The sequence below is a fragment of the Salmo salar genome, chromosome ssa12 (genome assembly GCF_905237065.1).
Source record: "Salmo salar chromosome ssa12, Ssal_v3.1, whole genome shotgun sequence".
Taxonomy (NCBI): domain Eukaryota; kingdom Metazoa; phylum Chordata; class Actinopteri; order Salmoniformes; family Salmonidae; genus Salmo; species Salmo salar.
Window position 1 is genome coordinate 10,911,251 of NC_059453.1, and position 24,458 is coordinate 10,935,708.

The 24,458-nt window shown below is 46.7% G+C and overlaps 1 protein-coding gene across 2 annotated transcripts in view; it reads right to left on the reverse strand.

Moving 5' to 3' along the window:
* The window catches only part of LOC106593543 (proto-oncogene vav), a 44,748-nt gene that overhangs the window by 3,002 nt on the left and 17,288 nt on the right, over positions 1-24,458 (reverse strand). Inside the window, exons 4-25 of one of the 2 annotated variants that reach the window (XM_045690667.1) lie at positions 21,824-21,882; positions 21,610-21,675; positions 20,763-20,871; positions 19,675-19,770; positions 19,352-19,420; positions 17,321-17,424; positions 16,834-16,933; positions 16,530-16,625; positions 16,372-16,440; positions 15,266-15,438; positions 14,318-14,453; positions 13,785-13,894; positions 13,495-13,596; positions 12,682-12,776; positions 12,465-12,487; positions 11,149-11,185; positions 9,972-10,108; positions 3,957-4,022; positions 3,654-3,685; positions 3,141-3,251; positions 2,923-3,010; positions 20-143 (exon numbers count right to left, since the gene is read on the reverse strand). In XM_045690667.1, coding sequence (XP_045546623.1) covers positions 20-143; positions 2,923-3,010; positions 3,141-3,251; positions 3,654-3,685; positions 3,957-4,022; positions 9,972-10,108; positions 11,149-11,185; positions 12,465-12,487; positions 12,682-12,776; positions 13,495-13,596; positions 13,785-13,894; positions 14,318-14,453; positions 15,266-15,438; positions 16,372-16,440; positions 16,530-16,625; positions 16,834-16,933; positions 17,321-17,424; positions 19,352-19,420; positions 19,675-19,770; positions 20,763-20,871; positions 21,610-21,675; positions 21,824-21,882 — 2,002 coding nt within the window. The remainder of the gene's footprint in view (positions 1-19; positions 144-2,922; positions 3,011-3,140; positions 3,252-3,653; positions 3,686-3,956; positions 4,023-9,971; positions 10,109-11,148; positions 11,186-12,464; positions 12,488-12,681; positions 12,777-13,494; positions 13,597-13,784; positions 13,895-14,317; positions 14,454-15,265; positions 15,439-16,371; positions 16,441-16,529; positions 16,626-16,833; positions 16,934-17,320; positions 17,425-19,351; positions 19,421-19,674; positions 19,771-20,762; positions 20,872-21,609; positions 21,676-21,823; positions 21,883-24,458) is intronic. The other variant, XM_045690668.1, reaches the window with a different exon arrangement.

The window sequence follows — 24,458 nt, forward strand, 5'->3', positions numbered from 1 at the left end:
GTGGTGTGTGTTTGTGTACCTGGGGAGGGTGTGTTGAAGGGTGTGTCACTCTGTTCAGGCTGGTTGAAGGGGGTCTGGAGGGTGGTGTCCACATCTTTAAAATACTCCTTTAGTGAATGTTGCTGGTAGAACTGAACCATCTCCTAACAGAGAGATAGGGGAGAGAGAGAGGGGGAGATGGGGCAGAAAGAGAGGGGGAGATGGGGCAGAAAGAGAGGGGGAGATGAGGGGAGGGGAGAGGAGAGAAAGATGAAGGTCCAAAGTGCTTTACAAAAAAGAAAAGTAAACATGTTGTTTATATTTACAAAAGAAGAAGAAAAAGGGATGAGAGGGAGAGAGATGAGGAGGGTAGACAGAGAGATGGGAGGAAGAGGGAGAGAGATGAGGAGGGTAGACAGAGATGGGAGGAAGAGGGAGAGAGATGAAGAGGGTAGACAGAGATGGGAGGAAGAGGGAGAGAGATGAGGAGGGTAGACAGAGATGTGGGAGGAAGAGGGAGAGAGATGAGGAGGGTAGACAGAGATGGGAGGAAGAGGGAGAGAGATGAGGAGGGTAGACAGAGATGGGAGGAAGAGGGAGAGAGATGAGGAGGGTAGACAGAGAGATGGGAGGAAGAGGGAGAGAGATGAGGAGGGTAGACAGAGAGATGGGAGGAAGAGGGAGAGTGATGAGGAGGGTAGACAGAGATGGGAGGAAGAGGGAGAGAGATGAGGAGGGTAGACAGAGATGGGAGGAAGAGGGAGAGAGATGAGGAGGGTAGACAGAGATGTGGGAGGAAGAGGGAGAGAGATGAGGAGGGTAGACAGAGATGGGAGGAAGAGGGAGAGAGATGAAGAGGGTAGGGAGAGAAGGGAGGAAGAGGGAGAGAGATGAGGAGGGTAGACAGAGATGGGAGGAAGAGGGAGAGAGATGAGGAGGGTAGACAGAGATGTGGGAGGAAAAGGGAGAGAGATGAAGAGGGTAGGGAGAGAAGGGAGGAAGAGGGAGAGAGATGAGGAGGGTAGACAGAGATGGGAGGAAGAGGGAGAGAGATGAAGAGGGTAGGGAGAGAAGGGAGGAAGAGGGAGAGAGATGAGGAGTGTAGATAGAGATGGGATGAAGAGGGCGAGAGATGAGGAGGGTAGACAGAGATGGGAGGAAGAGGGAGAGAGTTGAGGAGGGTAGACAGAGATGGGAGGAAGAGGGAGAGAGATGAGGAGGGTAGACAGAGAGATGGGAGGAAAAGGGAGAGAGATGAGGAGGGTAGACAGAGATGGGAGGAAGAGGGAGAGAGATGAGGAGGGTAGACAGAGATGTGGGAGGAAGAGGGAGAGAGATGAGGAGGGTAGACAGAGATGGGAGGAAGAGGGAGAGAGATGAAGAGGGTAGGGAGAGAAGGGAGGAAGAGGGAGAGAGATGAGGAGGGTAGACAGAGATGGGAGGAAGAGGGAGAGAGTTGAGGAGGGTAGACAGAGATGGGAGGAAGAGGGAGAGAGATGAGGAGGGTAGACAGAGATGGGAGGAAGAGGGAGAGAGATGAGGAGGGTAGACAGAGATGGGAGGAAGAGGGAGAGAGATGAGGAGGGTAGACAGAGATGGGAGGAAGAGGGAGAGAGATGAGGAGGGTAGACAGAGATGGGAGGAAGAGGGAGAGAGATGCGGAGGGTAGACAGAGATGGGAGGAAGAGGGAGAGAGATGAGGAGGGTAGACAGAGAGATGGGAGGAAGAGGGAGAGAGATGAGGAGGGTAGACAGAGAGATGGGAGGAAGAGGGAGAGAGATGAGGAGGGTAGACAGAGATGGGAGGAAGAGGGAGAGAGATGAGGAGGGTAGACAGAGATGTGGGAGGAAGAGGGAGAGAGATGAGGAGGGTAGACAGAGATGGGAGGAAGAGGGAGAGAGATGAAGAGGGTAGGGAGAGAAGGGAGGAAGAGGGAGAGAGATGAGGAGGGTAGACAGAGATGGGAGGAAGAGGGAGAGAGTTGAGGAGGGTAGACAGAGATGGGAGGAAGAGGGAGAGAGATGAGGAGGGTAGACAGAGATGGGAGGAAGAGGGAGAGAGATGAGGAGGGTAGACAGAGATGGGAGGAAGAGGGAGAGAGATGAGGAGGGTAGACAGAGATGGGAGGAAGAGGGAGAGAGATGAGGAGGGTAGACAGAGATGGGAGGAAGAGGGAGAGAGATGAGGAGGGTAGACAGAGATGGGAGGAAGAGGGAGAGAGATGAGGAGGGTAGACAGAGATGGGAGGAAGAGGGAGAGAGATGAGGAGGGTAGACAGAGATGGGAGGAAGAGGGAGAGAGATGAGGAGGGTAGACAGAGATGGGAGGAAGAGGGAGAGAGATGAAGAGGGTAGGGAGAGAAGGGAGGAAGAGGGAGAGAGATGAGGAGGGTAGACAGAGATGGGAGGAAGAGGGAGAGAGATGAGGAGGGTAGACAGAGATGTGGGAGGAAAAGGGAGAGAGATGAAGAGGGTAGGGAGAGAAGGGAGGAAGAGGGAGAGAGATGAGGAGGGTAGACAGAGATGGGAGGAAGAGGGAGAGAGATGAAGAGGGTAGGGAGAGAAGGGAGGAAGAGGGAGAGAGATGAGGAGGGTAGACAGAGATGGGAGGAAGAGGGAGAGAGATGAGGAGGGTAGACAGAGATGGGAGGAAGAGGGAGAGAGTTGAGGAGGGTAGACAGAGATGGGAGGAAGAGGGAGAGAGATGAGGAGGGTAGACAGAGAGATGGGAGGAAAAGGGAGAGAGATGAGGAGGGTAGACAGAGAGATAAGAGGGAGAGAGATGAGGAGGGTAGACAGAGAGATGGGAGGAAGAGGGAGAGAGATGAGGAGGGTAGACAGAGAGATGGGAGGAAGAGGGAGAGAGATGAGGAGGGTAGGGAGAGAGATGGGAGGAAGAGGGAGAGAGATGAGGAGGGTAGGGAGAGAAGGGGAATGACGTACGATTAATCCTTTGAATGCTTTCTTCTCGTTGATGCGGTAGAGGCCTTCTGTTGACGTGATCTTGATGTGTCTGATGTCCATGTTAAACCTGGAGGAGACAGAGTGAATGAGAATCAGTGTGTGTGTGAGAGAGAGAGTAAGAATATGTGTGTGAAAGAGGAAGATTGCCAGTTGTCAGACAGCGCCTTTCTGATTGGCCAGTAAGGAGGCGGGCTCACTTGAGGCTGATTGCGAACTCTCCTCCGTCTTTCTGGCGGACCAGAAACGTTCCGTCCGACCGTGAAATCAGGAGGTTCTTCGCCGCTGACCGGTCCATGTTCCCCGCAAACCTAGAACCCAAATCACTTAAATGACCAAACCTAGAACCCATTGCAGTTACGTTAGAACAGTACAAATCCTTTACCATGATTGCTATATATTTTCAAACACAGAACACTTCCAAACCTAGAACCCTTTCCATCTGTGGAAAGGGTTCTACCTGGAACCAAAAAGGGTTCTCCTATGGGGACAGCAGGAGAACCCTTTTGGAACCCCTTTTTCTAAGATTGCAGGTAGTACATATCTAGAACATCGGTATGAGTGATACCAGGTGGTGCATATCTAGAACATCAGTATGAGTGATACCAGGTGGTGCATATCTAGAACATCGGTATGATTGATACCAGGTGGTGCATATCTAGAACATCGGTATGAGTGATACCAGGTGTAAATAGAATGGTATCATTACTCACCATAGGAAGTCGGATAGGTCAGGAGTTGGTCTCTGGGGAGAGAGGTCAGACAGTTTTGAGAACACAACCCATGCTTCCTGAAGCTCTTAATAAAACATGTTAGTATTTCTATCAATACCAGACACGGTGTAACCTAAACCTATAACATGGCATGTGTAATCAACAACATGTATGCTACATACACAGTGAAATATTTCCACTGGTGATGATCTAACCCATGTGTAACCAAGATGCCTATAACCCACGATCAGATTGAATCCCGGATTTACTCCTAGATCACTGTTTAAAGTCAGTGGTACTCACAGAGATGAAGGGCTGGACCTTACTGCAGGGGAACCAACCCATCTGACCAATCGTCACGTTCTTGCCCTGAGTGACACACACAGCAGACCAATCAGACGACTAGAACAACTCGGTGTCTAACAGTGCTTCCTGTAGCACATTATTGTACAGAAATGATTTACTACAAAGTACATGTTACAATGGTATTACTCATTAATACGCTAGGAATTACTGACAGGAATAATAGGCCTTGTTAGCAGGTTGTATTAAATAAAAGAGAGAGAGAGAGATGCCAGAGAGAGAGAGATGCCAAAGAGAGAGCGATGCCAGAGAGAGAGAGAGAAAGCGATGCCAGAGAGAGAGAGAGAACGCGATGCCAGAGAGAGAGAGAACGCGATGCCAGAGTGAGAGCGATGCCAGAGAGAGAGTGAGAAAGCGATGCCAGAGAGAGAGAAAGCGATGCCAGAGAGAGAAAGCGATGCCAGAGAGAGAAAGCGATGCCAGAGAGAGAGCGATGCCAGAGAGAGAGAGAGAAAGCGATGCCAGAGAGAGAGAGATACCAGAGATGCCAGAACTGGACAAGAACCTGACGCTCAGCACACAGGGGGACAAACACCTGCCTGGAGGTGACAGCCTTCCCTCCCCCATATGCCCCCCTAGACACAACTACGACAACATAACCAACAAAAACAGGTCACAACTGCAGCTCTGTCGCACGCTGGGTATGTACATAGTAAATGGTAGGCTTCGAGGGGACGCTGGGTATGTACATAGTAAATGGTAGGCTTGGATGGGACACTGGGTATGTACATAGTAAATGGTAGGCTTGGAGGGGACGCTGGGTATGTACATAGTAAATGGTAGGCTTCGAGGGGACGCTGGGTATGTACATAGTAAATGGTAGGCTTGGAGGGGACGCTGGGTATGTACATAGTAAATGGTAGGCTTCGAGGGGACGCTGGGTATGTACATAGTAAATGGTAGGCTTCGAGGGGACGCTGGGTATGTACATAGTAAATGGTAGGCTTCGAGGGGACGCTGGGTATGTACATAGTAAATGGTAGGCTTCGAGGGGACGCTGGGTATGTACATAGTAAATGGTAGGCTTCGAGGGGACGCCGGGTATGTACAGAGTAAATGGTAGGCTTCGAGGGGACGCCGGGTATGTACATAGTAAATGGTAGGCTTCGAGGGGACGCTGGGTATGTACATAGTCAATGGTAGGCTTCGAGGGGACGCTGGGTATGTACATAGTCAATGGTAGGCTTCGAGGGGACGCTGGGTATGTACATAGTCAATGGTAGGCTTCGAGGGGACGCTGGGTATGTACATAGTCAATGGTAGGCTTGGAGGGGACGCTGGGTATGTACATAGTCAATGGTAGGCTTGGAGGGGACGCTGGGTATGTACATAGTCAATGGTAGGCTTCGGGGGGACGCTGGGTATGTACATAGTAAATGGTAGGCTTGGAGGGGACGCTGGGTATGTACATAGTCAAATGGTAGGCTTCGAGGGGACGCTGGGTATGTACATAGTCAATGGTAGGCTTCGAGGGGACGCTGGGTATGTACATAGTCAATGGTAGGCTTCGAGGGGGACGCTGGGTATGTACATAGTAAATGTTAGGCTTCGAGGGACGCTGGGTATGTACATAGTAAATGGTAGGCTTCGAGGGGACGCCGGGTATGTACATAGTAAATGGTAGGCTTCGAGGGGACGCTGGGTATGTACATAGTCAAATGGTAGGCTTCGAGGGGACGCTGGGTATGTACATAGTCAATGGTAGGCTTCGAGGGGACGCTGGGTATGTACATAGTCAATGGTAGGCTTCGAGGGGACGCTGGGTATGTACATAGTCAATGGTAGGCTTCGAGGGACGCTGGGTATGTACATAGTCAATGGTAGGCTTCGAGGGACGCTGGGTATGTACATAGTCAAATGGTCGGCTTCGAGGGGACGCTGGGTATGTACATAGTCAATGGTAGGCTTCGAGGGGACGCTGGGTATGTACATAGTCAATGGTAGGCTTGAGGGGGACGCTGGGTATGTACATAGTCAATGGTAGGCTTCGAGGGGACGCTGGGTATGTACATAGTCAATGGTAGGCTTCGAGGGGACGCTGGGTATGTACATAGTCAAATGGTAGGCTTCGAGGGGACGCTGGGTATGTACATAGTCAATGGTAGGCTTGAGGGGACGCTGGGTATGTACATAGTCAATGGTAGGCTTCGAGGGGACGCTGGGTATGTACATAGTAAATGGTAGGCTTCGAGGGGACGCTGGGTATGTACATAGTCAATGGTAGGCTTCGAGGGGACGCCGGGTATGTACATAGTAAATGGTAGGCTTCGAGGGGACGCTGGGTATGTACATAGTAAATGTTAGGCTTCGAGGGGACGCTGGGTATGTACATAGTCAATGGTAGGCTTCGAGGGGACGCTGGGTATGTACATAGTCAATGGTAGGCTTCGAGGGGACGCTGGGTATGTACATAGTAAATGGTAGGCTTCGAGGGGACGCTGGGTATGTACATAGTCAATGGTAGGCTTCGAGGGGACGCTGGGTATGTACATAGTCAATGGTAGGCTTCGAGGGGACGCTGGGTATGTACATAGTCAATGGTAGGCTTCGAGGGGACGCTGGGTATGTACATAGTAAATGGTAGGCTTCGAGGGGACGCTGGGTATGTACATAGTAAATGGTAGGCTTCGAGGGGACGCTGGGTATGTACATAGTAAATGGTAGGCTTCGAGGGGACGCTGGGTATGTACATAGTAAATGGTAGGCTTGGAGGGGACGCTGGGTATGTACATAGTCAATGGTAGGCTTGGAGGGGACGCTGGGTATGTACATAGTCAATGGTAGGCTTCGAGGGACGCTGGGTATGTACATAGTCAATGGTAGGCTTCGAGGGGACGCTGGGTATGTACATAGTCAATGGTAGGCTTCGAGGGGACGCTGGGTATGTACATAGTCAATGGTAGGCTTCGAGGGACGCTGGGTATGTACATAGTCAAATGGTAGGCTTCGAGGGGACGCTGGGTATGTACATAGTCAAATGGTAGGCTTCGAGGGGACGCTGGGTATGTACATAGTCAATGTTAGGCTTCGAGGGGACGCTGGGTATGTACATAGTCAATGGTAGGCTTCGAGGGGACGCTGGGTATGTACATAGTCAATGGTAGGCTTCGAGGGGACGCTGGGTATGTACATAGTAAATGGTAGGCTTCGAGGGGACGCTAGGTATGTACATAGTCAATGGTAGGCTTCGAGGGGACGCTGGGTATGTACATAGTCAATGGTAGGCTTCGAGGGGACGCTGGGTATGTACATAGTAAATGGTAGGCTTGGAGGGGACGCCTACGGTAAGGAGGACACCTACAGCTCATCCCTTGGCAGTAGTACCGTAGATGACTTTATCACTGATATTCACAGTCAGCCCACTGACACCCCTATTAGACCACAGCAAAATCACAATATACTCGGACAGAGTAATACTCAATCATGAGGCATCAAAGCCGAAGGAACTGAGTAATATTAAGAAATGCTATAGATGGAAGGAAAGTAGTGTAGAAACCTACCAACAAAACAACTAGGCAACAACAAATTCAATCCCTTCTAGACAACTTCCTGACATAACGTTCCACTGTAATAGTGAAGGTGTAAACTTGGCAGTAGAAAGCCTTAACAGTATATTTGACCTCTCAGCTTCCCTATCAGATCTAAACATGGCAGTAGAAAGCCTTAACAGTATATTTGACCTCTCAGCTTCCCTATCAGATCTAAACATGTCAAGCAGACAACCTAAGAAAATGAACAACAAGGACAAATGGTTTGATGAAGAATGCAAAAACCTAAGAAAGAAATTGAGAAACCTGTCCAACCAAAAACATAGAGACCCAGAAAACCTGAGCCTACACCTTCACTGTGGTGAATCACTAAAACAATACAGAAATACACTAAGGAAAAGGAAGGAACAGCACGTCAGAAATCAGCTCAATGTAATTGAAGAATCCATAGACTCTAAGCACTTCTGGGAAAATTGGAAAACACTAAACAAACAACAACACAAAGAGTTATCTAGACAAAACGGAGATGTATGGGTAAACCACAACTCTAACCTTTTTGGCTCTATAACAAAGAACAAACAGCAAAAACATATAGATGATCAAATACAAATCTTACAATCAACTATTAAAGACTACCAGAACCCACTGGATTCTCCAGTTACCTTGAATGAACTACAGGACAAAATAAAACCATCCAACCCAAAAGGCCTGTGGTGTTGATGGTATCCTCAATGAAATGATCAAATATACAGACCACAAATTCCAATTGGCTATACTAAAACTCTTTACCATCGTCCTCAGCTCTGGCATCTTCCCCAATATTTGGAACCAAGGACTGATCACCCCAATCCACAAAAGTGGAGACAAATTTGCATATGACATAACATTTCACAAATAACAAGTCTGCAATAAAATGGGCAGAAAAACACACAAATGTATTTCCACAAGGCTTTGTAGTGAGACAGGGATGCAGCTTGATCTACATCAGCAGAATGTTGATGTATATGTTGATGACAACCACCCAGCCCATCTCTCTACCTACCTCATCCCCATACTGTATTTATTTATTTATCTTGCTCATTTGCACCCCAGTATCTCTACTTGCACATTCATCTTCTGCACATCTACCATTCCAGTGTTTAATTGCTATATTGTAATTACTTCGCCACCATGGCCTGTTTATTGCCTTCACTCCCTTATCTTACCTCATTTGCACTCACTGTATACAGACTTTTTGTTTTCTTTTTTCTACTGTATTATTGACTGTATGTTTTGTTTATTCCATGTGTAACTCTGTGTTGTTGTATGTGTCAAATTGCTACGCTTTATCTTGGCCAGGGCGCAGTTGTAAATGAGAACTTGTTCTCAACTATCCTACCTGGTTAAATAAAGGTGAAATAAATAAATAAATTAAAACATGGCCAGGGCTCTAGAACAGTCTACAGCACCCGGCATCACAAATGTCTACTGTTTGCTGATGATCTGGTGCTTCTGTCTCCAACCAAGGAGGGCCTACAGCAGCACCTAGATCTTCTCCTCAGGTTCTGTCAGACCTGGACCCTGACAGTAAATCTCAGTAAGACTAAAATAATGCTGTTCCAAAAAAGGTCCAGTTGCCAGGACCACAAATATAAATTCCATCTAGACACCGTTGCTCTAGAGCACAAAAAAACCTATACATACCTCAGCCTAAACATCCGTGCCACAGGTAACTTCCACAAAGCTGTGAACGAGCTGAGAGACAAGAAGGGCCTTCTATGCCATCAAAAGGAACATAAAATTTGACATCCCAATTAGGATCTGGCTAAATACCTGAATCAGTTATAGAACCCTTTGCCCTTTATGGTTGTGAGATCTCACCATATTGAGACTCTGCGTGCAGTATTCTGCAAAAACATCCTCTGTGTACAACGTAAAACACCAAATAATGCATGACTATACCCGCTAATTATCAAAATCCAGACAAGAGCTGTTAAATTCTACAACCAGAACAGCAACACAATTAGACCCAACCAAATCATGAGAAAACAGAAAGATAATTACTAGACACATTGGAAAGAATTAACAAAAAACAGAGCTGCCAAATGTATGACCATTTTAGAGACACATATTTCCCTCAGATTACACAGACCCACAAAGAATCCGAAAACAAATTGAATTCTGATAAAATCCCATATCTATTGGGTGAAATACCACAGGGTGGCATCACAGCAGCAAGATGTGTGACCTGTTGCCAAAAGAAAAGGGCAACCAGTGAAGAACAAACACTCTTGTAATACCCATGCCAATAAAACCCCTTTGAAAGAAAGAAAGAAAGAAAGAAAGAAAGAAAGAAAGAAAGAGAGAGAGAGAGAGAGAGAGAGAGAGAGAGAGAGACAGAGACGTTATCTCCACCCTCCCACACACTCACACTACAGGAAGCATGCTCTGCCTGCACTGTGTGTGTGTGCATGTGTGTTTGTTTCACCTCCCACCACGTTAGGTCGGCCTCGGCTCTTGTCAGTTCGATGACATCACCCATGGAGAGGTGCAGTGGTTGGCCGAACGCTACAGGGGGCGGAGGCAAACCATAGTACTCCTGACACACCTCCATTTTAGGAAGGCCTGAGAGAGAGAGCGAAGAGAGAGAGAGAGAGAGAGAAAGATAATTTGTTAAATTCTACAACCACCTAAAAGGAAGCGATTCCCAAACCTTCCATAACAAAGCCATCACCTACAGAGAGATGAACCTGGAGAAGAGACCCCTAAGCAAGCTGGTCCTGGGGCTCTGTTCACAAACACAAACAGATCCCATAGAGCCCCAGGACAGCAGCACAATTAGACCCAACCAACTAAAAGAGAATTACTTGACACATTGGAAGGAAATCACCAAAAACACAGAGCAAACTAGACTGCTATTTGGCCCTAAACAGAGAGTACACAGTGGCAGAATACCTGACCACTGTGACTGACCCAAACTTAAGGAAAGCTTTGACTATGTACAGACTCAGTGAGCATAGCCTTGCTATTGAGAGAGGCCGTCGTGGGCAGACCTGGCTCTCAAGAGAAGACAGGCTATGTGCACACTGCCCACAAAATTAGATGGAAACTGAGCTTCACTTCCTAACCTCCTGCCAAATGTATGAGCATATTAGAGACATATATTTCCCTCAGATTACACAGACCTTCAAAGAATTTGGGAAAAAATCTAATTTTGATAAACTCCCATATCTACTGGGTGAAATACCACAGTGTGATATCACAGCAGCAAGATGTGTGACTTGTTGCCACAAGAAAAGGGCAGCCAGTGAAGAACAAACACCATTGTAAATACAACTTATATTTATGTTTATTTATTTTCCCTTTTGTACTTTAACTATTTGTACATCATTATAACCCTGTACATAGACATATGAAATGTGAAATGTGTATATTTCTTCGAAACTTGTGAGTGTAATGTTTACTGTTATTTTTTGATTTGTTTATTTCACTTTTGTTTATTATCTACTTCACTTGCTTTGACAATGTTAATATATGTTTCCCATGCCAATAAAGCCCCTTGATTTGAATTGATTTGAATTGAGTTCAGTTAAAAACGTTCCCATTCTAATCTAATCCCAACTTGATTCAGTTCTATAATGTTACTCTACTTCCGGGATCCTCACCTGGACTGGCTTGTCTGTGAGAAGCTGACTTCTTATTCTGTAGGAACAAGACAGGTCACAGATATACAACTCACTAGAACAGACCCACAGGTCACAGATATACAACCCTCTAGAACAGATTCCCAGATCACAGATATACAACCCACTAGAACAGACCCACAGGTCACAGATATACAACCCTCTAGAACAGATTCCCAGATCACAGATATACAACCCACTAGAAGAGACTCACAGATCACAGATATACAACCCTCTAGAACAGACTCACAGATCACAGATATACAACCCCCTAGAACAGACTCACAGATCACAGATAAACTACCCATTAGAACAGACTCACAGATATACAACTAACTAGAAGAGACAACACACTCCAGAGGGGTATACTACAAAGCAGGATCAATGAGTTAGCCAGCGAACTTTGATAAACAACCAGAAATAACTCTAGATGTTCTGGTTCATTAAGAAAGCTTATCAGAAGGGAACCTTGGCTGGTGAGTAAAACCCTGTGAATTCAGACAGACAAAGAGGTGTAATGAACTTCCTCATGAATTGATGTGATGTGTTTAGGTGAGCGGACACCTGATCAACCTGCTCTCATACCCTATTATTCTGGATCTTTTTCTGACTCATTTGCATACAGGTCCTGATTGGCCGATGAGGGTCAACCTTGATTAGAACCAGCTGCTGCTCATCTGTTGTTCTTTACAAATGCTGACTTGAATTCAAATAAAATTGTACCTCCTGTACACACGGAAGAAGGCTGTAAAGCCAAAACGTCTGTGTACGCTATCTCTGATGCAGTAAAACATTGAATAATGAAGTAAGCTTAATGAGACACATTATTTAGTAGGAACCCATTACACCTCTTTGTTTGTCACTAAGAAAGCTTCACTAAAGTTTGTGTTTTTGGTTGTTGACTCAATTAGACCATGTTTCCCAAGCCCATTGAATTGAGAGAGAGCGAGACAGAAAGCAGTGAGAGGCAATTCAAGCTGGTCACCAGGACGACGATTAAGCCTCCCCCCCCCCCCAGCGACCTCGCTGATTCCGAGGGGTGGGGTTAAACGCAGAAGACACATTTGGGTTGAATGCATTGATTTGTTCAACTGACTAAGTATCCCCTTTTTCCATCCCCACAATACATCTGTTATTTCAGAATATGTAGGCAGGTTAACCGGCTATTGACCCTGCTTTGTAGTACACACCCCTCAGCTGTACAAGTTCCTGCCGTAAAATGTTCCTAGCTCACACAGTCATTACTCAGTACTATAGTGACACGCTGCCAGATAAAGAGCCTCTGAAAGGAGCCTTACCTTCTTCACGGTCCCTGAGTGGTCTGAAATACAAACCACAACACAGCTGAGTGTACAACACTACACACACCTGCAGAAAACATACAGTCACACACACACACACACACACACACACACACACACACACACACACACACACACACACACACACACACACACACACACACACACACACACACACACACACACACACACACACACACTTTAGTGGTACTACCTGTGTTGCGTCCGCAGCCTGGTACTCTTCCCAGACATTCTTTATGAGCGGCCATTCTGCAACGACTACAACGATAGCCCTGGAAGAATATCCCCCTGAGAGAGAGAGAGAGAAGGAGGGAGGGAGCGAGTATAGAGAGAGAAGGAAGGAGAGAGAGAGAAAGAGAGAGAAGGAGAGAGAGTATAGAGAGAGAGGAGAGAGACAGAGAGAAAGGAGGAGGGAGGGAGTATAGAGAGAGATAGATTAAAGAGAGAGAGGGAGAGAGAGATTAGAGAAAGAAAGAAGGAGAGAGAGATTGTGAGAAGTCAATCTATCTATCTTTCTATCTATCTGTCTGTATGAAGAGTACTATTTAACTAACTATTTAGCAGTCTTATGCTTGGGGGTAGAAGCTGTTCAGGGCCTTGTTGGTTCCAGAGCTGATGGTACCACTTGCCGTGCGGTAGCACAGAGAGCAGTCTATGACTTGGGTTGCTGGAATCTGACCATTTTTAGGGCCTTCCTCTGACACCGCCTGGTGTAGAGGTCCTGGATGGCAGGCAGCTTAGCCCCAGTGATGTACTGGGCCATACGCACTACCCTCTGCAGTGCCTTGCGGTCAGAGGCCGAGCAGTTGCCATACCAAGAGTTGATGCAGCCAGTCAAGATGCTCATGATGGTGCAGCTGTAGAACTTTTTGTGGATCTGAGGAGCTTGTGTGTGTGTGTGTGTGTGTGTGTGTGTGTGTGTGTGTGTGTGTGTGTGTGTGTGTGTGTGTGTGTGTGTGTGTGTGTGTGTGTGTGTGTGTGTGTGTGTGTGTGTGTGTGTGTATACCTGAGAAGCATACAGCAGGCCTTGCAGGAGGTGGTATCTTCAAAGCAGTGCATCTGGAAGTCATGACTGTTGGCAGTACAGTTCTCTGGACACATGTTGGACCTGCCGATCAATCACACAATCAACCAACCAAATAAATCAATCCATCAGTCAGTCTGTCCATTAATCAATCCCTCCCTCCCTCCCTCCCTCCATCCATCAATCCATGCACCAATCCCTCCCTCCCTCCATCCACCAATCCATGCACCAATCCCTCCCTCCCTCCATCCATGCTGTATTGTATGACTCACAGGGCCATCTCAAACTGCTCCAGCCATTTCTTCTTGAGATCTCTGGTCTTGAAGAACAGGTCGTATCCTGACTTCCCATAACAGTCTATAAGCAGGAAAAAATGGGACCACTACACACACACACACACACACACACACACACACACACACACACACACACACACACACACACACACACACACACACGGGATAAGTTTTGTACAAGATGTGGGGAGAGAAGAGAAGACAAGACAAGAGAAGGAGGAGAAGACAAGAAGAGAAGACAAGAGAAGACAAGAAAATAGAAGAGAAGAGAAGAGAAGAGGAGAAGAGAAGGAGAAGACAAGGTAAGAGAAGGAGGAGAGAAGAGAAGAGAAGAGAAGAGAAGAGAAGAGAAGAGAAGAGAAGAGAAGAGAAGAGAAGAGAAGAGAAGAGAAGAGAAGAGAAGAAGAGGAGGGGAAGAGAAGAGAAGAGAAGAGAAGAAGAGGAGGGGAAGAGAAGAGAAGAGAAGAGGAGGAGGAGAAGAGAAGGAGGAGAAGAGCAGATTAAGCTACCTTCTTGCTGTCCTTCTCCCCGGTGGTCTCGTCTCGTAGCTGGAAGTACTGCAGGTCTATAATCTCCTTCAGTTCCATCGTCTCTCCACTCTTCTTCTTACACACCAGCATGGCCTTGTCAAACAGGAACGCATACCTGACACACACACACACACACACACACACACACACACACACACACACACACACACACACACACACACACACACACACACACACACACACACACACACACACACACACACAACGTAGTAAAACAACAATACAGACCTCACACTCACATACTGTGACCCCTCCCCACACACACAGACTAACACACACTGTGACCCCTCCCCTCCCCACACACACAGACTAACACACACTGTGACCCCTCCCCTCCCCACACACACAGACTAACACACACTGTGACCCCTCCCCACACACACAGATTAACACATACTGTGACCCCTCCCCACACACACACAGACTAACACACACTGTGACCCCTCCCCTCCCCACACACACAGACTAACACACACTGTGACCCCTCCCCTCCCCACACACACAGACTAACACACACTGTGACCCCTCCCCTCCCCACACACACAGACTAACACACACTGTGACCCCTCCCCCACACACACAGACTAACACATACTGTGACCCCTCCCCACACACACAGACTAACACACACTGTGACCCCTCCCCACACACACAAACACATACTGTGACCCCTCCCCACACACACAGACTAACACATACTGTGACCCCTCCCCACACACACAGACTAACACATACTGTGAGCCCCTCCCCACACACACAGACTAACACACACTGTGACCCCTCCCCACACACACAGACTAACACACACTGTGACCCCTCCCCACACACACAGACTAACACATACTGTGACACACAAACAGCCCCCCCCCTCCCACTGACCCACAATGTGACCCCCCCACCACACACCTGTCCTGTTTGGACTTCTTCTCTGAGGAGCTGATCTTCAGTTCTCCATCTATCTTGGGTCGTCCGTACAGAGCCAGAGACTGAGTCATGTTCTCTATAGACAACTGGAAGGTGGTGATCTGTTTGATGATCTCATTGTCTCTCTTTACCTCGTTCACACACTGAGCCAGGTCCTGAAACACACACACACACACACACACACACACACACACACACACACACACACACACACACACACACACACACACACACACACACACACACACACACACACACACACACACACACACACACACACACACACGTACAAATGAACGCACGCACAAACAGAGAAAAACAGCTCAGTACTCCTTCACATGTTTGTGTCATGCTTGTCCTGTTAATATCAGTAAAGTCTGGAAGAGGAACTCATGCTTGTCCTGTTAGTATCAGTAAAGTCTGGAAGAGGACCTCATGCTTGTCCTGTTAGTATCAGTAAAGTCTGGAAGAGGAACTCATGCTTGTCCTGTTAGTATCAGTAAAGTCTGGAAGAGGACCTCATGCTTGTCCTGTTAATATCAGTAAAGTCTGGAAGAGGAACTCATGCTTGTCCTGTTAGTATCAGTAAAGTCTGGAAGAGGAACTCATGCTTGTCCTGTTAGTATCAGTAAAGTCTGGAAGAGGAACTCATGCTTGTCCTGTTAGTATCAGTAAAGTCTGGAAGAGGAACTCATGCTTGTCCTGTTAATATCAGTAAAGTCTGGAAGAGGAACTCATGCTTGTCCTGTTAATATCAGTAAAGTCTGGAAGAGGTACTCATGCTTGTCCTGTTAGTATCAGTAAAGTCTGGAAGAGGAACTCATGCTTGTCCTGTTAATATCAGTAAAGTCTGGAAGAGGTACTCATGCTTGTCCTGTTAATATCAGTAAAGTCTGGAAGAGGAACTCATGCTTGTCCTGTTAGTATCAGTAAAGTCTGGAAGAGGACCTCATGCTTGTCCTGTTAGTATCAGTAAAGTCTGGAAGAGGAACTCATGCTTGTCCTGTTAGTATCAGTAAAGTCTGGAAGAGGAACTCATGCTTGTCCTGTTAGTATCAGTAAAGTCTGGAAGAGGAAGGTCAACTCACTCTCATGGCGTCTAGAGCTGTCCGAAGGTTTTCTTTCTCTGTAGTGCTAGAGGTGTGTTTCACCAGCTCCTGGTAATCACATTACACTATTAACAGTGATGCATTTAAGCCACATGTGTGTTAATAAAACACACACAACACAGACACACGTTGTGTACCTGGAGCAGTAGGTGGTATTTGAGGACTCTCTGTATGGGAACCATGAGTAGATCACGCAGAGAAAACCTGCCACTGTTAGCCCTCTTAGAGCACTCCTAGAGAGGAGAGGAGAGGAGAGGAGAGGAGAGGAGAGGAGAGGAGAGGAGAGGAGAGGAGAGGAGAGGAGAGGAGAGGAGAGGAGAGGAGAGGAGAGGAGAGATTAGTTCAGTGTAAATTAAAGAGAATAAGCTACTTCAGAGATGTATCCACCTTTCTGTCCTCCTCCATGTTTCATATGGGTGATGTATCCACCACTATTCTCACCTCTAGTTTCATTCTGACTCCTTCCTTCATGGCGGACATCTTGTCCAGGTGTTTAGTAGCTGCTTCCACCTGACTGCAGTACCGCCCATACGGCAACAACCTGGGAGAGAGAGATATATTTAAGCAATAAGGCCGACGGTGTGTGGTATATGGCCAATATACCATGGCTAAGGGCTGTTCTTAAGCACGACGCAACGCCGAGTGCCTGAATACAGCCCTTAGCCGTGGTATATTGGCCATATATCACAAACCCACAAGGTGCCTTATTCCTATTATAAACTGGTTACCAACGTAATTAAAGCAGTAAAAACAAATGTTTTGTCATACCTGTGGTATACGGTCTGATATACCACAGCTGTCAGCCAATCAGCATTCAGGACTGGAACCAGCCAGTTTATAATCCTTTTACATAATCTTTCCAGCCCTTATATCCCTTTCTAATCAAGCCTTTGAGATTTGCCTTGCTGATAACGGTGTATTTCTCTACCTCTCTTTATAGTTGATGAAGACCTGGTAAAGGTTCTCGGCCTTCAGGGTTAAGATAGAGGTCTGGATCTCCCCCAGCAGACTACGATGGGTTACAGCCAGATCCTACAGAGAGAGTCGGAGAGAGGGAGGGGAGGAGGTAGAGAGAGAGAGGGGGGTAAGAGGGGGAGGAGGTAGAGAGAGAGACGGAGGAGGTAGAGAGAGAGAGGGAGGAGGTAGAGAGAGAGAGAGGGGGGTAAGAAGGGGAGGAGGTAGAGAGAGAGAGGGGTAAGAGGGGGAGGAGGAGGGAAATTATGATTTCATATGTTGGGGGCTGTCTCACACACAGTTTACCCTGTCTCACACACAGTTTACCCTGTCTCACACACAGTTTACCCTGTATCACACACAGTTTACCCTATACACACACAGTTTACCCTATACACACACAGTTTACCCTATACACACACAGTTTACCCTGTACACACACACAGTTTACCCTATACACACACAGTTTACCCTGTACACACACAGTTTACCCTATACACACACACAGTTTACCCTATACACACACACAGTTTACCCTATACACACACAAGTTTACCCTATACACACACACAGTTTACCCTATACACACACACAGTTTACCCTATACACACACAGTTTACCCTATACACACACACAGTTTACCCTATACACACACACAGTTTACCCTATACACACACAGTTTACCCTATACACACACAAGTTTACCCTATACACACACACAGTTTACCCTATACACACACAGTTTACCCTATACACACACAGTTTACCCTATACACACACACAGTTTACCCTATACACACACACAGTTTACCCTATACACACACACAGTTTACCCTATACACACACACAGTTTACCCTATACACACACAGTTTACCCTATACACACACACGTTTACCCTATACACACACAGTTTACCCTATACACACAAGTTTACCCTATACACACACAGTTTACCCTATACACACACACAGTTTACCCTATACACACACACAGTTTACCCTATACACACACACAGTTTACCCTGTACACACACACAGTTTACCCTGTACACACACAGTTTACCCTATACACACACACAGTTTACCCTATACACACACACAGTTTACCCTATACACACACAGTTTACCCTATACACACACACAGTTTACCCTATACACACACACGTTTACCCTATACACACACAGTTTACCCTATACACACACAGTTTACCCTATACACACACAGTTTACCCTATACACACACAGTTTACCCTATACACACACAGTTTACCCTGTACACACACAGTTTACCCTATACACACACAGTTTACCCTATACACACACAGTTTACCCTATACACACACAGTTTACCCTATACACACACAGTTTACCCTATACACACACACAGTTTACACACAACTATGGAGATAATGACTTCATTCTACAGTCACTATACAAAACATTAGGAACACCTGTTCTTCCCATGACTGACCAGGTGAATCCAGGTGAAAGTTATGATCCCTTATTGGGGTTCAGTCAGTGTAGATGAAGGGGAGGAGACAGGTTAAATAAGGATTTTTAAGCCTTGAGACAAATTGAGACATGGATTGTGTACGTGTGTCAGTCAATAGGGTGAATGGGCAAGACAAAATATGTAAGTGCCTTTGAACAGGGTATGGTAGTAGGTGACAGGCGCACTGGTTTATGTCAAGAACTGCAACGCTGCTGGGTTTTTCACGCTCAACATTTTCCCGTGTGTAGTATGGTCCACCAAGTATGGTCCACCACCCAAAGGACATCCAGCCAACTTGACACAACTGTGGGAAGCATTGGAGTCAACATGGACCAGAATCCCTGTGGAAACGCTTTCGACACCTTGCAGTGTCCGAGCCCCGACGAACTGAGGCTGTTCCGAGGTCAAAAGGGCAACTCCATATTATTAGAAAGGTGTTGTTAATGTTTGGTATAGTCAGTGTATATACAAAATACTAGTACTCTGTACAGAAGGAAGAACAGAATGCCATACCGCCGTGTTGATGAAGATGCTCTCTATGTCGTGAGGCTGAAGGAACTTCTGGAGGGGCTTCATAAAGTGCTACGCACACAGACAGAGATCCAGTTAAGTTTGACAGCAGAGAGAGAAAGAGGGAGAGAGAGAGAGAGAGAAGGAGGGAGAGAGAGGAGGGAGAGAGAGAGGGGGAGAGAAGGAGGGAGAGAGCGAGAGAGAAGGAGAGAGAGAATGATGGAGACAGAAGAGGAGGGACAGAGAGAAGGAGGGACAGAGAGACAGAGAGGAGGGACAGAGAGACAGAGAGAAGGAGGGACAGAGAGACAGAGACAGAGTACTACCTGTAATATGGACTCCAGTGTGTCAGTGTATTTCTCCTCTGTCAGTCTGATCTCCTGCAGGCAGCATTCTCTCTTATCCACCTCCATCTTCTGCTGCTGTAACGTAACACAACCTTAACACAACCATAACACAACCCCATCTGGTTCATTCTCTCTTATCCACCTCCATCTTCTGCTGCTGTAACGTAACACAACCATAACACAACCATAACACAACCCCATCTGGTTCATTCTCTCTTATCCACCTCCATCTTCTGCTGCTGTAACGTAACACAACCTTAACACAACCATAACACAACCCCATCTGGTTCATTCTCTCTTATCCACCTCCATCTTCTGCTGCTGTAACGTAACACAACCATAACACAACCATAACACAACCATAACACAACCCCATTTGGTTCATTCTCTCTTATCCACCTCCATCTTCTGCTGCTGTAACGTAACGTAACACAACCATAACACAACCATAACACAACCCCATCTAGTTCATTCTCTCTTATCCACCCACCTCCATCTTCTGCTGCTGTAACGTAACACAACCATAACACAACCATAACACAACCCCATCTGGTTCATTCTCTCTTATCCACCTCCATCTTCTGCTGCTGTAACGTAACACAACCATAACACAACCATAACACAACCCCATCTGGTTCATTCTCTCTTATCCACCTCCACCTTCTGCTGTTGTAACGTAACACAACCTTAACACAACCATAACCATAACATTCTCTGTTATTCACCTTCATCTTCTGTTGCTGTAACGTAACACAACCATAACACAACCGTAACATAACCATAACAGAACCATAACAGAACCAAAACACAACCATAACATAACCATAACAGAACCAAAACACAACCATAACAAAACCATAACAAAACCAAAACACAACAATAACAAAACCATAACAGAACCAAAACACAACCAAAACACAACCATAAAACAGGACCATAACACAACCATAAAATGACCATTCCCGAGTGTAAAAACAGCTCCTATCCCCATCCTTTAAGTGTGAAAACAACGTAGCTGAGTTAACATAGCCACGTCTCTGGTAGTATTGACCGTTGTGTTCTCTCACCGTCTCCGATGGCTCATCGGCCCTCATCAGGTCTTCATATATCTCATCCCCCTCATTCTCCTCATCCTCCACACAGTCATAAAGATCATCATCCTCGTCCACTGTTTCACTGAGAGGGAGAGAGAGGAGGGGGGGGAGGGGAGGGAGGAGAGAGAGAGAGAGGGGGGATAGGGAGGAGAGAGGAGGGAGGGAGAGAGAGAGGACAGGGAGGAGAGAGAGGGGGGATAGGGAGGAGAGTGAGAGGGGAGGGAGAGAGAGAGGGGATAGGGAGGAGAGAGAGAGGGGAGGGAGAGAGAGAGGACAGGGAGGAGAGAGAGGGGGGATAGGGAGGAGAGTGAGAGGGGAGGGAGAGAGAGAGAGAGGGGATAGGGAGGAGAGAGAGAGGACAGGGAGGAGAGAGAGGGGGGATAGGGAGGAGAGAGAGAGGGGAGGGAGAGAGAGAGGGGATAGGGAGGAGAGAGAAGAAGAGGATAGGGAGGGAGAGAGAGGATAGGGAGGGAGAGAGAGGATAGGGAGAGAGAGAGAGGGGAGGGTGGGAGGGAGAGAGAGGATAGGGAGGGAGAGAGAGAGGGGAGGGAGAGAGAGAGGGGAGGGAGGAGAGAGAGAGGGAGGGAGAGAGAGAGAGGGGGGATAGGGAGAGGGGAGGGAGAGAGAGAGGGGAGAGAGAGAGGGGATAGGGAGGAGAGATAGAGAGGGGGGATAGGGAGAGAGGGAGGATAAAATTTGTCATTATCATTCAACACACACACACACACACACACACACACACACACACACACACACACACACACACACACACACACACACACACACACACACACACACACACACACAGACAGTAACTTACTCAATCTGGTCAGAGAGACCGTTGTAGATATCATCATCAGTAATACAGCCTTCTATTGGGAAAGACCTAGAGAGAGAGAGAGAGAGGAGAGATGGGGGAGGTGGGGAGAGAGAGAGATGGGGGAGGTAGAGAGAGAGAGAAGACAAAGATAGTGTTTTACTTTCCAATGAAGAAGAAAATAGAATGGTTGAGTTTGTAGAGTTTGGTAACTTACTGGAAACCCTTCCGGACGGAGATGGGTGAGTGGGACAGAATGGACAAGGTGTCTATCACCTGAAACACAGACATACAGGGACATGGGATGACATAGATGGACATGGGATGACATAGAAAGATATAGAGAGACTTCTTAGATAAATATGCTAGATATTTAATTTGCTGTGGTTCTGCTGGTGGTGAGTTGTTTAGTAGACAGCAAACGGAACCTATTTATGACAGGAGACATAAGACAGACACGAGAGGGACAATATATCTGAACGCTTCTATTGCTCCCTCTCTGTCTTACAGTTTTACTGTGACTCAGCAACTGGATGGAGGGATGGAGAGAGAGAGAGAGAGAGAGAGAGAGAGAGAGAGAGAGAGAGAGAGAGAGAGAAACTACAGTGTCTTGAAGAAGAGAGAAAGAAGTGAGAGTGAGAGAGAGAGAGAAGTGAAACCCGAAGTAGAGGAGAAGGAAGAGAGCAGACCAACCAACTGCTGAGAGACAGAAGACTGGTACTGTATGGACACTACATGGCCAGAAGTATGTGGACACCCCTTGACTGTGTTATTTAAAGACTGGTACTGTATGGACACTACATGGCCAGAAGTATGTGGACACCCCTTGACTGTGTTATTTAAAGACTGGTACTGTATGGACACTACATGGCCAGAAGTATGTGGACACCCCTTGACTGTGTTGTTTAAAGACTGGTACTGTATGGACACTACATGGCCAGAAGTATGTGGACACCCCTTGACTGTGTTGTTTAAAGACTGGTACTGTATGGACACTACATGGCCAGAAGTATGTGGACACCCCTTGACTGTGTTGTTTAAAGACTGGTACTGTATGGACACTACATGGCCAGAAGTATGTGGACACCCCTTGACTGTGTTATTTAAAGACTGGTACTGTATGGACACTACATGGCCAGAAGTATGTGGACACCCCTTGACTGTGTTATTTAAAGACTGGTACTGTATGGACACTACATGGCCAGAAGTATGTGGACACCCCTTGACTGTGATGTTTAAAGACTGGTACTGTATGGACACTATATGGCCAAAAGTATGTGGACACCCCTTGACTGTGTTATTTAAAGACTGGTACTGTATGGACACTACATGGCCAGAAGTATGTGGACACCCCTTGACTGTGATGTTTAAAGACTGGTACTGTATGGACACTATATGGCCAAAAGTATGTGGACACCCCTTGACTGTGTTATTTAAAGACTGGTACTGTATGGACACTACATGGCCAGAAGTATGTGCACACCCCTTGACTGTGATGTTTAAAGACTGGTACTGTATGGACACTACATGGCCAGAAGTATGTGGACACCACTTGACTGTATTGTTTAAAGACTGGTACTGTATGGACACTACATGGCCAGAAGTATGTGGACACCCCTTGACTGTGCTGTTTAAAGACTGGTACTGTATGAACACTACATGGCCAAAAGTATGTGGACACCCCTTGACTGTGCTGTTTAAAGGTTGTGGTTGTGTTCTGGGCTGCGTTATGACTGTGTTAGGGTCGCAAAGAGAAACAAGACTTGTTCCTGTAACTGGGTTGGCTTATGGTAACCGTGGTGACACATTGACAGGAAGCTGCAGACTGTGAGGCGGGCAGAATGAAACGAAAGAAAACTGCTGTAACCCCCATGTCAAAGACGACACACACACACACACACACACACACACACACACACACACACACACACACACACACACACACACACACACACACACACACACACACACACACGTTCAGACGACAGCAAGGGGAACTGCTCCTCCCTTCAGGCTAAACACATCCCAACCCGAGCACTCTTGGCCGTCCCGCCCCTACAGCTCCCACCCTCCGAAATAAAACAGGTTGTCTTTTCCTACTAGACTGTGAAACAGTGCATTCAGAAAGTATTCAGACCCCTTCCCTTTTTCCACATTTTGTTAAGTTACAGCCTTAATCTAAAATTGATTAAATAACATTTTAAAAAAATCCTCATCCTTCCACACAATACCCCATACTGACAAAGTGAAAAACTGATTTTTAAAAATGTTTACTAATTTATTAAAAATGTAAAAACATAAATACCTTATTTACATAAGTATTCAGACCCTTTACTATGAGACTCGAAATTGAGCTCAGGTGCATCCTGTTTCCAAAATATTTAGCATCTTCAAAGTGGGAGGCATGTTGTGTAAATCAAATGATACAACCCCCCCCAAAAAATATGTTTTAATTCCAGGTTGTAAGGCAATAAAATAGGAAAAGTGCCAAGGGGGTGAATACTCTCACAAGCCACTGTACATCCTGTTTCCATTGATCATCCTTAAGATGTTTCTACAACTTGATTGGAGTCTCTGCAGCACTCCACCAATCGGGCCTTTAGGGTAGAGTGGCCAGGCGGAAGCCTCTCCTCAGTAAAAGGCACCTGACAGGTCGCTTGGAGTTTGTCAAAAAACCTACTCCAGAGCGCTCAGGACCTCAGACTGGGGCAAAGGTTCACCTTCCAGCAGAACAACTACCCTAAGCACACAGCCAAGACAACGCAGAAGTGGCTTCGGGACAAGTCTCTGAATGTCCTCGAGTGGCCCAGCCAGAGCCTGGACTTGAACCCTATCGAACATCTCTGGAGAGA